This window comes from Phacochoerus africanus, chromosome 11 (genome assembly GCF_016906955.1).
Source record: "Phacochoerus africanus isolate WHEZ1 chromosome 11, ROS_Pafr_v1, whole genome shotgun sequence".
Taxonomy (NCBI): Eukaryota; Metazoa; Chordata; class Mammalia; order Artiodactyla; family Suidae; genus Phacochoerus; species Phacochoerus africanus.
Genome location: NC_062554.1, coordinates 63394733 through 63410567, shown reverse-complemented (window position 1 = coordinate 63410567; position 15835 = coordinate 63394733). Strand labels below are relative to the sequence as shown.

The 15835-nt window shown below is 47.8% G+C and overlaps 1 protein-coding gene across 1 annotated transcript; it reads left to right on the top strand.

The window, feature by feature from the left end:
* Positions 1–4087: 4087 nt before the first annotated feature.
* FMOD (fibromodulin) lies at positions 4088–14782 on the top strand. Its single transcript, XM_047753064.1, has 3 exons — positions 4088–4279; positions 6991–7978; positions 12945–14782. The coding sequence occupies exons 2-3, from the start codon at positions 7000–7002 to the stop codon at positions 13094–13096; spliced, it is 1131 nt and encodes a 376-aa protein (XP_047609020.1). The 5' UTR covers positions 4088–4279; positions 6991–6999; the 3' UTR covers positions 13097–14782.
* Positions 14783–15835: the final 1053 nt, after the last annotated feature.

Sequence of the window (15835 nt, the reverse complement as noted above, 5' to 3'; positions counted from 1 at the left end):
CACCATGTGCCCAGCTGGGCAGAGGGGCTATAGAAATGAATAACGTAGCCTCTCTCTTAAGTTTGCTTGCCAACTAGTAACTGCGTAGTGCTGGCTTGACACCTCCCAGAAGGCACCAGTGTCCCAAGTGCACCTCCTTTACATGTGGAGTCCTTTGGCAGTCTGGGAGACATCAGGATCCCCTACTTGGTTCTGCACATTGGAAACCAAGCCCTGAGGGCCTAGATCCAAGAACCAGGCAAACAGAGAGGCGGTAGTCAAAATGGAAGTTAGAATCCATTGACAAAGGGATTTTTGAACAGTAGCTATTTCCCTGAAACTCTGTCTCCTGACCTGGTCCCAATCATTCCTTCCTTCTTTTCCTCCTCCCAAGCCTACCTTGAAATGGGATGGATGACCAAAGGCCAAGTGCAAATCCAACATGGGGATACTGTGTTTTTTTGGTGGATCTTCATTGGAAAGAATCCCAATCAATGTTTGGTCTCCAGATTCTACTGACTTCCACTGTTAGTAAACACAGTGTTATTCAGCATGCCTGGAATTTTAAAAAATTAACATCTGTATTTAATGGGTGGATCTGTCCAAGCTATACAGGCCCAGCTAAGGAGTATCTCTCAGGCTCACCAGTGTTTTCTATTGAAAAGTGATGGCTTTCTGGACTCAAAAAGTGTAAGAAAGTTGTCTGTGCATTATTTATAACCACCTTCACTCTTGCCTCTCTTGTGAGATCAGAGTTTGCTTCATATACATCTACTTTGGTTTTTTGTTTGTTTGTTTGTTTGTTTGTTTGTTTGGTTTTTAGGGCCACACCCGCGGCACATGGAAGTTCCCAGCCTAGGGGTCGAATCAGAGCTACAGCCGCCAGCCTACACCACAGCCACAGCAAGGTGGGATCTGAGCCTCATCTGTGACCTACACCACAGCTCATGGCAACTCAGATGCCCGACCCACTGAGTGAGGCCAGGGATCGAATCTGTATCCTTATGGATACCAATGAGATTAGTTTCTGCTTCACCACAATGGAAACTCCCACATCTGCTTAATTTGAAAAGGTATTATATCAAAATCTTTGTGTCCCCAACACTTAAGAGCATGTCAGGCACAGAGTACATGCTCCTATGTATTACATTGAAAAGAAGTATGTGGGGGGTCAGGAAAGGAAACCTCTCATCTTTATACTCCCCTGTCCCCAAATTTAAGCAGCTTGGGCCCTTGTGGTTAGTTGAGCTCCAGATTAACCGAGTCAGTCAGCCCTGACAGCAGGGTGGGGTCCATCACCCCTCCGCTCCACCAGTCCTAAGGCCTTTTCCTGTCTTTGGAGTCATGCAGGTCAAAGTTCAAATCTTTGTTTTGCCACTACTCAGTCACTTTATATCTCTGAGCCCCTATTTCCAACGCAAAATAGCTATTGTAATTAAGTCAGATAATGTAAGTAAACTTTATAGTAGGTAGTCAGCAAAGGCCCATTCATTTACTCAATCTTTAAAAAAAAACTCTTTGAGGGGAGTTCCCGTCGTGGTACAGCGGTTAACGAATCCGACTAGGAACCATGAGGTTGTGGGTTCGATCCCTGGCCTTGCTCAGTGGGTTAAGGATCCGGTGTTGCCGTGAGCTGTGGCGTAGGTTGCAGACTCGGCTCGGATCCCGCGTTGCTGTGGCTCTGGCATAGGCTGGCGGCTACAGCTCTGATTAGACCCCTAGCCTGGGAACCTCCATATGCTGCGGGAGTGGCCCAAGAAATAATAAAACAAAACAAAAAAAACTCTTTGAAATTCCTGAGGAGATTGGGTCCCTAACAAGGACCTATCATATTATGTCAACAGTTCAAACCTATTGGAGCAACCAAAAGTGCTATTCTTTAAAATTCAAATTTTAAAATCTTCAAATTCAAATCTAAGGCTTTTTCAATTTTTTTTTAATAATGTGTGTTTCACATTGTTCATTGTTGGTAAAAATGTAAAGAATTTTGTGCATTGTTGTTAGAAATGTAAAATGGTTTTTCCGCTATGGAAAATAATACGGCGATTCCTTAAAAAACTAAAAATAGACCAATTCCACTTTTGAACATGTAACCAAAATAATTAAAAGCAGGATCTCAAAGACATGCCTTTACACCCATGTTCATAGCAGCATTATTCACAATAGCTAAGAAGTGTAAGCAACACAAATGTCCATTGACCAATAAATGGATAGACAAAATGTGGTATATAGCCATACGATAGAATACTATTCAGCCCTTAAATGAAAGGAAATTCTGACACATGATACAACATGGATGAACCTTGAGACCATTATGCTATGTGAAATAAGCCAGTCACAAAAAGACAAATACTGTATGATTCCACTTATCAAAGTTATGGGTAGTATTCAAATTCAGAGAGATAGAAAGTTTTTTTCTACTCTGGATGGCTGCCAGGGGCAGAGAGAGAGTGAAATGGGGCATTTTTGTTTAATGAATGCAGAGTGCCAATTTTGAAAGATGAATAAGTTCTGGAGACTGGTTGTACAATATTTAACACTTCTGTTAAGTGCAGTACTTAACACTTCTGAACTGTACACTTAAAATTATGATAGTAAATTTTATGTGATGTGTAATTTACCGTAATTTAAAAAAAATTAAAGGGATGATTCTTGGATGTTGGCATGAGACAATTAGTTGAAGAAAGAGCATTTAGGGTACATGGGTACATCTAAGCTACTGAGATGCTAGGTAACTCATTCTTCTAGTCCCTGAACTTCAAATTCAGGCTCATATATCTGACTGCCTGCATGTATCCCCATGCAAAGGCCTAACAGGCATCTCTAACTTAGACCCTGTCCCTCCCATCTTTCTAACTCAGGAAACAGCGTTAACCCCCGACTAAGTTACTCAACCTCAAAATCAAAGGCTCATCCTTGACTGTCCCTAACTCCCTATCTGGTCCATCTTTAAGACTTGTCAGCTCCTTGTCTAAAAATATATTATCCTGGATTTCCTGCTGTGGCACAATAGGATCAGTAGTGTCTTGCGAGTGCTGGGACTCAGGTTTGATCCCTGCGCCTCACAGTGGGTCAAGGGTCCGGCGTAGCAGCAGCTGCAGCTTAAGCTTAGGTCACAACTACAGCTCAGATCTGATCCCTGGCTTGGGAACTCTGTATGTCGAGGGATGGCCAAAAAATAAAATAATAAAAATACACTATTCCCTTTTCCACTGCCGATCTGCCATTAGCTCTCAAGGAAGCTGGGCAAGAGGCTCCTGCTTCCAGTTTCCTCCTTTTCTCCACACAGCAGTCTCTCCCATATGCTTTTAAAAATGTGAGTCTGATCCCTTCACTTCTTCTGCTTAGAACAAGTTATTTTTTAAACATTCCAAATAAAATTTAATCCATTCCGTGGCAAAAAGTCTAGCCCCCGCCTGCTCCTCCGACCTTATCCTCCCCTTACTCAGGGTCTCTACGTCTGTAAAATGGGTACAATGCTCTACTACAGAGTGAGCATCAACCATATTCTAGGCCAACTATATTCGTAGCTTATAGAGTCCTTGCTACAACAAGGTACTTGTTATTAGCCCAAAGATCATTGCAAGGATTAGATGAAAGTGTATGATGCTAGCAAGTGATCAACAAATATAAGAGTCCCTTTCTTTCCCTTTATCCAGGAGGGAGAGAGAAACTCTAAAGTCCAGATGAGTCTACACCGGTCAGAGGTGGAGCTGGAGCCAGAGCCAGCTGTCTTTGTGCCCTGCTCCCTTGTTCATAAGCCTAACCCCCTGTCCGCAGAGGGTGTCTGAGCCCAGAAGGATGAGCACTCGCTCTCCAGGGGGACAAGTGGGTTGCCTAAAGAGTTAAAATGCCTCTTCCCCAATCCCAGCCCTCCCCTTCCCTGCATCTGCCTTTGTGGGTTTAATGAGAAACCCAGGCACTTCGTAAGAGACTGTACAAATAACTTCTAGGGCGCCACTAACTCATTCAGCAGAAAGAGACCCAGAGCTGCCAATGCTTTAGGGAAGATAAGTGAGTGGAAAGAAGGTGGTTTTTACAGCGTCAGGCCGTCAGAAGTTAGAAGGATTTTGCGCGGTTGAGTGTGAGCTCCGCCCCTGCAGCAGGGCTGAAGAAGCCAGGATCCGGGCTCCTCAACCCCTCTCTTCACAATATTTGATTAGGAATTTGGGGGCGGGCCCTGGTCTGGCACAGACCCGCACACTCTCAGTAGACGCTCACTCCTCTCCCTCTCACACGCTCTCCAACCAAGGAGGCCAGACAGAGGGACCTGATCACTCTCTGAAAGGTTCAACTCGAGGTAAGTCAGTCATTTTACTTCAGTTTTTGTCCCTGGTAGTTCCCTAAAGGAAAGGGGCTGGGGAACAGGAAAGGGCCAGGCGGGAGGAGTCATTCCTCTTGGCCCTCTGGGCTGAGTCCCAGGATGCTGGAGGGGGGAAGGGGAGTAGAAGTAAGGGGTTCCAGCATGCTACTTTTGTTCTCCAGCTCCTCTCTGGTTGTTGGGGGGCCTCCAGTTTCAGGCATGAAAAAGTGAAGGGCCAGGTACCTAGGGGAACCAGCTCTGTCTACTACTTGTAAATCCCAGTGTCCCAGCCTTGTGTCTCTCCTTGTGTTCTCCCTTACAGAGAGGTTGTGGTGCCTGAATGCTGTTATGGGAGCAGAGGGGGAGTTTTGTGTAGTGTGTGTGTGTGTGTGTGTGTGTGTGTGTGTGTGTGTGTGTGTTGCTGGGGTGAAAGGGGAAAAATAAAGAGAAGTGTTGAGAACTGACCATGGCCAAGAAGCTGCGAAATAGCAATCCAGTTCAGGTTAGGGGATAGCTTCTGGTTTGACGTCCTTGACTCTGACAGGAGGGAGAGATGGTTCTCTAGAATGGAGAAATGGAGGAACAGTAGCCCCTGAGTAAGCTCCCTCCAACTTGCCAGTCCTAGGAACTTTCCATCTCACAAAACTCTGAGCACAGGAGGGTCTCTAGTGTTGGGGATGGGGGTGGATTCAAGAGGACACAACCCTGGAGCAACACTGCTAAGAGATGGGGGTGGGTAAAGAGAGGCATAAGGTCCCCACCAAACCCTTTCAGTAGTCATGACTCCAAAAGAGAAGCCAAAGTGGGCAGGACGCATAGCCCTGGAAGACCGAGTCTTGAAGAGGAAGGTGGCTTTTGTCTGCCAAGGTGCCTCATCTGGAAGGGGAAATGGAGACAGAGGCTCACTGTGCCAGCCTCCAGACAGCCACCTTGGTCCTGCAGCAGCCCAGGGCTGTGCATGGAAAAATGCACTGCTGGCAGTGGGCCACTCCATCCGTCCTCTCCTGGCCAGTGCCAGGGCCCAGCCAGCATGCCCAGGCAGTGGGCGGTTGGGTCAGCTCCTCAGAAACACTGTGGGCTCTTTGTCTGAGGCTGCCTGAGGATGAGCCAGGGGCCTCGCCTCTGTAGCCCAAAGGCCAGTGGAAAGAAGTAGGTCTAAGGGAACCACTTTTAGGGGACAGAGTGAGCTGAGAGAGCCAGTGGCTGGAAGGTGACTAGATTGACTGTCACTCTCATCAGTGACATGGTCCTTCTCATCAGTGCATTGGATTTGATTAGGCTTTTAGACTCCTTTTCTTTTTCCTGTCCAGAGTTGCCAATTCCAGCAAGGCCCAACAGCATTGTGAACGATATATGTGACAATTCTTGGGCCAAGAAAGGTTCTAAAGTCTCTCTCCTCAAGGATAATGCTCACCCTTCTGGAAGCCCATGGCTCAAAGGGACTTTGCTTTGCTTTGGCTATAGGTACTCGGAGTAAGACACCCAGCCTAACATGCCACCCTCATCTTCCAGCTCTTCAACTTCCCTCTCAGATGACACCAAACCCACACTTCTCTCCAAGCCTACCTACTCTCATCTCACTAGCATACAAGCACAAAGGCAATGGACTGTCTGGCAATGTGGGGGCCTAGATACAGAGCCCAGTAATCCAGAGGTCATCATAAGTGGCTTAGGACAGAAGAGAAAGATGCCAGAATCCCATTCGAAAGCCATGTTCCTTTGCAAAGTCTTCAATTTCAGTTCCATTTTAATGATTATTCCTCATTCCTCCTTCATTTCTCTTGGCCCCACGTGGCTCTTACATAATGTCCGTGGTGGAGCATGAGAAGTACTAACACTTTATTAGACACCACAGAGGACTACCAAGGGCATTGACTAAAACTCCATACACTCAATACCCACTCTAGTAGACAAATACCATACCAGGGGGCAGCATCCCCAGTCTGGAGGGGATCTGTAACTGTTATACGAATACCCCATGCCAACCAAGTTGCCTGTGCAGCCACAAACTGCCAACCAGAGAGTTTCCTTATGAGCAGGCTGTTACAGATGCTGGCACCACAAACCTAAGCCTTGTGGTGGCTACAGAGGGACCACACCCTTCCCCACATACTCAAAACTGGAGCCCCCCACCTTCCTGAGAGACCAAAAGATCTTCCACAAGTAATTCAGATCTTCTCCTTTGAGATCTCAAGCCACTTCTGGAGGTTTCCCAGAGACCTGGAAAGAACCAGAGGGCTTTTTCGTTGGACTCTTAGAAATCATTATTTCTGGAGAATCCAAAATGGATGTGAAATCAGGCCTAAGGAGCACCCACCACCACCACTCTTCTGGGAATTCTGCAGGCCTTCCATTTCCCCCAACAGTACCTTCAGGTTGCTGGAGGTTCCTATGGACCTGTCCCTCCAAAAAGATGCAGCACCTCCATTCAGTCTCCTTCTAATCTCAAAGGCTGTGTTTCTGTGACTCTATGACCAAAGGAAAATGCACCAAGCTCCCCCCAGACAGGCAAGGTCCAACTGAACCAAGTATGCAGAGGCAGCACTGGGAAGAGGCCCAGAGGAAGTGAGAGCAAGGCTCTTACTCATGGCTGTTTGATACTGAAGTCAAAACTGCAGACCTCAAAGAAGAAGGCTCGCCCATTGCCTCCCTAGATCCTTAGAGTCTCATTCACACCTGCTTACTCTCTCCTCTCTCCCTTCTTACAGACATACAAGATGCAGTGGGCCTCTCTCCTGCTGCTGGCAGGGCTCTGCTCCCTCTCCTGGGCCCAGTATGAAGATGACTCCCACTGGTGGTTCCACTACCTCCGCAACCAGCAGTCCACCTACTACGATCACTATGACCCTTACCCTTATGAGCCCTATGAGCCTTACCCCTACGGGGTTGAGGAAGGTCCAGCCTATGCCTACGGCTCTCCACCACCACCTGAACCCCGTGATTGCCCCCAGGAGTGCGACTGCCCCCCCAATTTCCCCACAGCCATGTACTGTGACAACCGCAACCTCAAGTACCTGCCTTTTGTCCCCTCCCGCATGAAATATGTCTACTTCCAGAACAACCAGATCTCTTCCATCCAAGAGGGCGTCTTCGACAATGCCACTGGGCTGCTCTGGATTGCTCTCCATGGCAACCAGATCACCAGTGATAAGGTGGGCAAGAAGGTCTTCTCCAAGCTGAGGCACCTGGAGAGGCTGTACCTGGACCACAACAACCTGACCCGGATGCCTGGCCCACTGCCTCGATCCCTGAGAGAGCTCCATCTTGACCACAACCAGATCTCAAGGGTCCCCAACAATGCGCTGGAGGGGCTGGAGAACCTCACAGCCTTGTACCTCCAACACAACGAGATCCAGGAAGTAGGCAGTTCAATGAGAGGCCTCCGGTCACTGATCTTGCTGGACCTGAGTTACAATCACCTTCGGAAGGTGCCTGATGGACTGCCCTCGGCCCTGGAGCAGTTGTACCTAGAGCACAACAACGTCTACTCGGTCCCAGACAGCTACTTCCGGGGGTCGCCCAAGCTGCTATATGTGCGGCTGTCCCACAACAGTCTCACCAACAATGGCCTGGCCTCCAACACTTTCAATTCCAGCAGCCTCCTTGAGCTCGACCTCTCCTACAACCAGCTGCAGAAGATCCCCCCAGTCAACACCAACCTGGAGAACCTCTACCTCCAAGGCAATAGGATCAATGGTGAGACCTTGGCAAAGGGAAGTGGGGAGGGCTGTCTGTTGCATTGAAAAGACCTGATTCTGAGTTCTGGTGACAATACAGAAGAAATAGAAGTAGGGGAACCAAAGAGTACCCACGAAGCAAACTGAAAACCCAGCCATACCCTTGTACAAAATGGTACAAAAGGGCATATTTTAGGCCACACAGCAGTGCTAGGAAAAGTCAGTGGGGAGTGGGCTAGTATGGAAGAAGACCTTCCAGAAAAGGTAAGTCTCAATCTAGATCTTGAGAGATAAGAGGGCCTGGGCTGGAGGAACACAGGACAGAGCCTTTCTGAGAAGTGGAATTGCCAAAAACAAAGGGACTTGTTATTTAACAGGTCACCTGGAGGGGGCACCTAGGAAGTGTGTCTAAGAGGAAGATTCGTGTGTTAAGCAGTGAGAGATGATTTTGGAGAGGTTTGGGAGGGGGAAATTCATAGATAGGAGGATCTATGTTGAACTTCTAGGATCTATCTTAAGAGGAAGGTGCACTGCTAAATAAGAAGACATGGCATCTGTACTTACTCATTGACCCAGAAGAAGAGCTCTCTGTTTCCATATGATGTACTCCTGCCTTGACAGGCTGGTCTTGTGTGTGGATGTTTATTTGTTTTATAAACACAACACCTGGTGGACAAGAATTTGTAGCCTCTGGGAGCTGAAAGCAGCACTTGCACTGGTTGGTTCCCCCTGGAGTACAAGGAGCCCCTGGTGGCAGGGCAGAGGTCCCCCTAGGGTAACATGAGCCTGACCACCACAAAACCCTAGGGTGGTGAGCAAGCACTTGGGCTTCTTTTTTTCCAAGCACTATCCAGCAAAGGCCTAAAGGGCTGCCTCTCTAGCTCCAAGAACTAAAATCTTCACTTCAGACTGGATTATCTAGCTGATTGTCAGCTCCCTCTCAGGATCTTGTGTTCAGAATGTGCTTACATTACCTCCAGGGCCTCTAATGTCTTAATCCCAGCTGGAAGGTACTGAGCCAGCATTTAACCTCCCTTCCTCTGCAGCAAAGTACCCCTCTCCCTGGGGAAAGAAGGACTCATTAATGACCACTGGCAAAGGGCTTTGAAGTAGAGCCTGCTGAGAGCAAACAGCACCATCAAAGCACAGATAGCGACTGAGTCCACATCCTCTCCCATCAAACCTTTCCCACCCTGTGCTCAGGGAACAGATCAGTCGTTTGGTAAGACGTTAACGAGCTGCTCAGCCCTCTGAGTGAGAGACGCACCAGTCCCAGAGGTTGACTGTGGGGCGGGCAAGGTGTTTGAAGTGCAAGACACCATCATGTACAGTGCAAACTGATTTGTATTTAAAGTCTCTCTTTCTTTCCCGGGGTGGGGGTGGGGCCCTTCCTCCTCCCGAGGGGCACTCTCTGGTCTCTAAGATGCTGCAGACTGCAAAGGGTGTGACATTTGCTTGTAGCTGTCCATCATCCCACCCGGAAGTCACCACCACTTACTTGCCACCCACTCTGAACCCAGGAGGACTGTCATATTAGAAATGTCATATTGGGGAGTTCCCATCATGGTGCAGAGGAAATGAATCTGACTGGGAACCATGAGGTTGCGGGTTCGAGCCCTGGCCTCGCTCAGTGGGTTAAAGATCCTGCATTGCTGTGGCTGTAGCATAGGTCGGCAGCTGTAGTTCCAATTTGACCCCTAACCTGAGAACTTCCATATGCTGCAGGTGTGGCCCTAAAAAGCAAAAAAAAAAAAAAAAAAAAAAAAAAAAGAAAGAAAGAAAGAAAAAAGAAAAGAAAAAAGAAATAAAGAAATAAAGAAAGAAAAAGAAAAAAGAAATGTCACATTGGGAGTTCCTGTTATGGCACAGCGGAAATGAATCTGACTAGTATCCATGAGGATGTGGGTTTGATCCCTGGCCTTGCTCAGTGGGTCGGGGATCTGGCATTGCTGTGAACTCTGGTGTAGGCTGGCAGCTGTAGCTCTAATTTGACCCCTAGTCTTGGAACTTCCATATTCAGCGAGTGCAGCCCTAAAAAGCAAAAAAGCAAAAAAGTTATATAGTATGCTGTGCTTTATCAAAATTTGACCCTGAAACTGTGACATCAAAGAGCAGCTATCATGAGAGAGAAGCCACAAATTATTGCCTAACTATACAATCAGTGAAACCTGGGGTGGGAAAGGCTCCATCACAGCAAATTGTTATCACTCTGTCTTCATGCAGAACCATATCTGTCGCTCAGACACAGGTGGTCCACACCTTCCAGAAGCGCTGCCAAAGATAAAATCACTTTAGTGTTCCAAGGTGTTGCAGGGAAGTTCTCCCTTGAGTCAAACCTAAAAATACTCAGTGTCTACCCCAAATCCCTTCTTGTGCAGTTTAAGCTAAACCCCTTTTATTTGATTATCATTTAGTCTCTCCCTTAGTCTCCTCTTGACAATGTGATACCAACTCCTTATTTTTCTTTATTAATGGATTAATACATGTAAATTACCTGGCCCAGGACCCAGCACATTAAAATGAAAAGGCAATTCACTGTAACTGTTATAAGCTTTTCTTCTCATAGCCATTTTGAAGTTGTCAGGTAGCTTTGTTTTGTTTCATTTTTTGCATTGCAAAGAGAGGAAACTGAGACACAGAGAAGGAAAAGCAATCTCTCCAGGTCATCCAGATAACCTAGCCTCTGCCTTCAACATCAAAAGATCTGGAGACAGGCTTCTCTGGCTGAAAATGGAAGGAGTATCTCTCGGATTCAGACCACCAGCAGGAAAGACAATTGTCCAAGTTCAGCCCCTCGCTCAGCTGGGCAAGTGGAAAGGAAGTCTCCTTGCACAGCCCTCAGGGACCCGGAGCAGGGGTGGTGAAGGTGCATCAGAAGTAACCTTCTGAAAGGGGAGCTAAACGGACAGGCTGTGTGTGGTGGGGGGGTACTGGGCCTGGGCCTCTCCCTCCCCCTTCCCTCTTCCACTAGCATCTCCCTCAGTTTTTCCAGCCTGGCAACAGCGGGAAACACAGCTCTGAATGTTATTCGGTAGCTCTGGGATCCAGTGGAGCGGGGCGGGTACACCAGGAGGAATTTGGAAAGACTTATGTCAGAATTTAATCTGGGATGGAAAGTGTCCTCCAGAGTCTCCAAGAAGAAGCCCTGTTCTATTCCTGAACTTGGGGAAGACAAAGAGGAGGGCCCACCGTGCTCGGCATGTGCATAGAATCTACATACGCTGTGTATTGAGCAGCCCCTAAGTGTCCCCCAAATTTGCATTGGCACAGTTGGGATTTAGGGCTTTAGCAGACAGTCTGAAGTCCCAGGCTCAGGGTAGAAAATCTATCTCAGAATCTCTAAGCTCAGTCCCCAGCAGGATTGGAAGTGATATTTAAGTGGGGCAGCTTTACTTCTTTCTGGCCCACCCCCCTCTACCTGTTCCACAGACAGCATAGACCTGGCCCCCAGCCTTGGCTCTGCCCCCAACCTGTTCACTTGGAGGCCATTCCATCTACTTCGTGGGACCAGAAAGGAGACATCTGAGTGTTCTCCAAAGAAGGGTATTTCCCATCTCCCCCACGATTCTCATCATTCTTTGAGGCTGGGTTTTCTATCTTACGTTTGTAGTACAAGTTAATTGGCTAGAGCCTCACCCCATCTCCTCTTGGTCAGTTCTTAACCGAGACAGAAAACCATCATTAGTGCTCATTTAAAAACAATTTCTTCATATATCTAAGCTCTCCATACTGTCTTCCTTACAAGCTTCATTTTCATACTCATAATCTCTCTATCCACAATGCCCTTGACGGTCACCTCTGGAAAGAGAGACAGGAAAGCCTTCCTCCCAATTCCTCCTGCCCAGCTCCAGGCTGACACACAGCTCCTGACCGCTGTGGCAAGCTGAGGAATGCCTCTGCTGGAAGCAAAAGCAAGCCCAGCTCTGGGTCTGCCTAAGCATTACATCCTTTGAGACACAGCCTACCAAGACCTGACAGGTAAATTCACCCAAAGTCCCCTTAACCGGAGTGATCTTCCTGACACCCTTACATACTCCGTGGAAGCCAGCCCATAGAGGCTTCAGCAGCTTTTCAGTGGTGACTTTTGCTGTCCCTGCTGGAGTTTTAGCTGAGTTCTTGGTTTTTATCCTTCAAGTTTCTGACCCAGTAGACTAGAGACAGAGGTGGTTGATTTATCCAAGAGGATAACTAGGGGCAGAACAAGGTGAATGGCAGCAGAAGGATATGTGTTTAAACCAAACAGAACTATTTGTATCTATTAGGATTACATGGGTTTTTTTTGGGGGGGGGGAAACCTCAAAAAGGGAGACTTTTGAGATTATGGAGTAAACCATACCATAAAAAATACAGTAGGCAAGGAAGTCGTGTATGTGACTTTTTAGCTCCATAGCAGCCCTGTTTGTCTATGAATTTCCATCTCCTTGAACCTCAGGGCCTTGTTCACTCCTTAGACTGTACTCAGAATGTACACGGGCTATCTCCTAAAAGCTCTGCGCTCAGAGACAATTGTCTCTCAGCCCAGGTTTCTCTCTTCAATTTCCTGCCACTTTCTCCATCTGCAAAGCGTTAGGAAATAGTCCAGATTCAAATCCCTCCATTTCTCCAGTTTTTCTTCTCAAAGCAATTCAGAAACGCCTTCCTCTCCAAGAGCAATCAAGAGTGAAGGTCAAAGGTGCTAGGGTTCTTCTTTGACTACCTTCTGCTGCCACCTGCTGCCCATAGCTGGGAAAAGATGGGGCCTCCCAGGAAAGACGTGCAAGGACATCCCAGCGTCTACAGTGTGCAAGTTGCCGGATGGGTAGGAGGCCCAGCGACAGGAACAGGCAGAGGCCCCACTAATTTCCGATCCTGGAAAGCGCCTGCCCCACGCAGCCAAGTTCTACTTCTCATGTTCAAAATTTCACAGAGGCTGTCTGGCCTCGCTGTGGACTCAGGTCCCTGATCTGGGCTTCTCCAACCCATCTCTGCCTTTCTTGCCTCCACAGAGTTCTCCATCAGCAGTTTCTGCACCGTGGTGGACGTCATGAACTTCTCCAAGCTGCAGGTGCTGCGCCTGGATGGGAACGAGATCAAGCGCAGCGCCATGCCCGCCGATGCGCCCCTCTGCCTGCGCCTCGCCAGCCTCATCGAGATCTGAGCGGCCCACACACTGGGCGCAGGGTCGGAGCCCCGGGGCCCCTCTGCATTTGGCTTGATGGTTTGGTTTGGCTTTTGCTGGAAGGTCTGGGACAGATCATGTGACAGAAGTCCATGGGCTCCCTCTATAGTCTTCTTCCCTGTAGGCAGGTTTAGGTGGAATCTGGGGACAGGCAGCCTTCTTCTGCTGAGGGACATGAAACTCTCTTTTCCAGGACAGAAGTGGTGGCAGAGGGAGTAATCTTTGAAGTCCCAAACCCAGAAATCTCATTGCCCTCAAGTTCCTCATGATGATGTGGTGCCATGAACCTTAAAAGTTCATGGGCATAACCGTACTTTATAAACAATCACTGACTATGTGAGCAGCGCTTGACAGCTCTCCCACATGCAGGGCTGGTGGTGCAGTTACTCTTGGCTCCCACTCACTGCTCCTCAGAATATACCTCTTGCCTAAATGCCTCCTCCTAAGTCCACTTCATCCCCCCCCAATCTTGCTCTATAGACACCTTTTCTATGGCTTAGGCAGAGGCAGGAGACCCCTAGGCACATCTGCATCTGCCCAGCGCCTGTGTAGAGAAGTCATGCTTGTGTCTGAGGTTGGAAGGACACCAAGAGTCACCTCTACCTTCCCAACCTCACTCTTCGAAAGCCACCGTATTAGAGATCACCAATATGATGACAACATTCCTGGCTTGTTGTGGAACCAATCTCAGGCTTAGCTAAATGTGTGGGACTGTGTTTTAGCAGCTGGGCAGCTCTTTGAAGGTGAATCAGACTTCAAAAGAGGAAAGGCCAGACTCTGTTTATCATCAGCATCCGTAACGGGAACAAACACACCTGGAATTGGCTGAACTGAGAAGCAGCCCCAGTAGTTTCTTTGTTGTCCAGCACTCTCTACATTCCCAGCAGCTCCCTACCTGGGCCTTCATCCTCAAAGGCAGGAGGAAGGTCATTTGTCCTCTCCTCTTATGCAAGCAGAAAGATCTATATCCTGATGGTAGAGGCAGACTCCAACCAGCCCTGGACTTACCTGCTAGCCCAAAGGAAGAGGCTGTGGTATTAATGGTTTTGATATCTGTATTAATTGTTTTGTTCTAAAACCACAGTTAATAGGACCAGCTCTGGCTGAAAATGCTCACTGGGTCTGTGAAGCCCAGGCCAGGCAGCCAAATTTTGCCTGTGCTGAGCAGAAAACCCTCTGCTTTCACACCTCTGAGCTATACCCTCATTACGGAAGATGGCTGTTGCTTTATAGCTTGGCAGGAGAACAATGAATTCTTACCATTTCTGAAAGTAATGTTACCTAGGAAGCCCCTATCTTTGAGGTCCCATTGGGATGGAGCCATCTGGACAGCCAGGAGCAGGGACTGCTGGAGGGAGGCTAGCCCTGGTCTGGTCCCTGCCCAGATGCCACTGCATCCCTGATACAGTGTCTTCTTTGAAGTGGTTTCCCTAAAGAGGGAAGGGGGGATCCTTGGACTGTGTTCCTAGCTCTAGACCCTGAAATCCACAAAAGCCAAACCAGCTCATTTCAACAAAGGAGCTCTGCTGTGAGGGGCAAGGCTGCCCCAGGGCTCTTCAGAAAGCATCTGCATGTGAACACCATCATGCCTCTATAAAGGATCCTTACTACAGGAAAAGCATGAGTGGTGGCTAACCTGCCCAATAAAGTTATTTTATGTTTGCATCTGCAAGAATGGAGTCATTTAAAGCAGACACAGAAGGGGACCTAGTGGGGTCTCATGGGCCTCAGATTGGAGGAGCTCACATTCTCATCTTCTGCTTGGGCAGATGTCGCAAGAGGGTTTTTAAAAGCTCTAGTTAGTGAACTTTGTGCCCTGGAAGTTCTTCTTGTAGTCTAACTTCAATCCCTCTAGCTACACATTTCCTTCCATTTGGTCTCCAAAAGATAAAGACAACTGGTTGTTTGCTCTTCTCCCCCCACCCCCATTCATTCTAACATTTTTCTCCTTCAACCATCCTCCCTCATCTGCCCAGTAATTCTGGCCCTGGTGGGTTTATTGTTGTCTTAACTGCTTCTGCCCTCTAGTGGCAACTGTGTGCAACTGAGGGCAGTCAAGTATTGCAAACCTCTGTTGGGCTTGGAAAAGGAAAATAAGCATTTGGTGGCCCATCGACTCTTTCATTCAACCTCTCAACGCACATTTCTTTTTATTTTTTGGCCATGACTGCAGCATGTGGAAGTTCCTGGGTCAGCAGTCAAACCTGAACCACACCAGTGAAGCCAGCCACTGCAGTGACAGCATCAGATCCTTAGCCTGTTGCACCACAAGGGAATTCCTCAATGCACATTTCTGAAAAGGCTTTAAGAGAAAGATGCTTATCAAGTGTTATATAAGTTAGGAGGGTGGGCTAGGCTTGTGCTTTTGGAACAATTTACTGTTTTCTAATAGAGAAATAACCACAAATGATATGTATTGAGCTGAATATATTATTTTTTGCCTTTTTTTTTTTTTTTTTTTTTTTTAGGGCCGCACCTAGCACATACAGAAGTTCCCAGCCTAGAGGTCAAATCAGAGCTGCAGCTCCTGGCCTACACCACAGCCATAGCAACACCAGATCCAAATGAATCTGCAACCTACACCACAGCTCACAGCAATGCCAGATCCTTAACCCACTAAGCCTGGCCAGGGATCAAAGGCACATCCTCAGGAATACTAGTAGGTTTCATTACTGCTGAGCCACAATGGTAACTCCCAAGCTAAATATGTTATTTACT

What these genes read in the sequence shown, in the direction of transcription:
- FMOD (XM_047753064.1), top strand. Translation starts at nt 7,000, where the DNA reads ATGCAGTGGGCCTCTCTCCTGCTGCTGGCAGGGCTCTGCTCCCTCTCC. An exon ending in CCAAGGCAATAGGATCAATG is followed by an intron (nt 7,979 to 12,944) that starts GTGAGACCTTGG and finishes TTGCCTCCACAG; the next exon opens with AGTTCTCCATCAGCAGTTTC.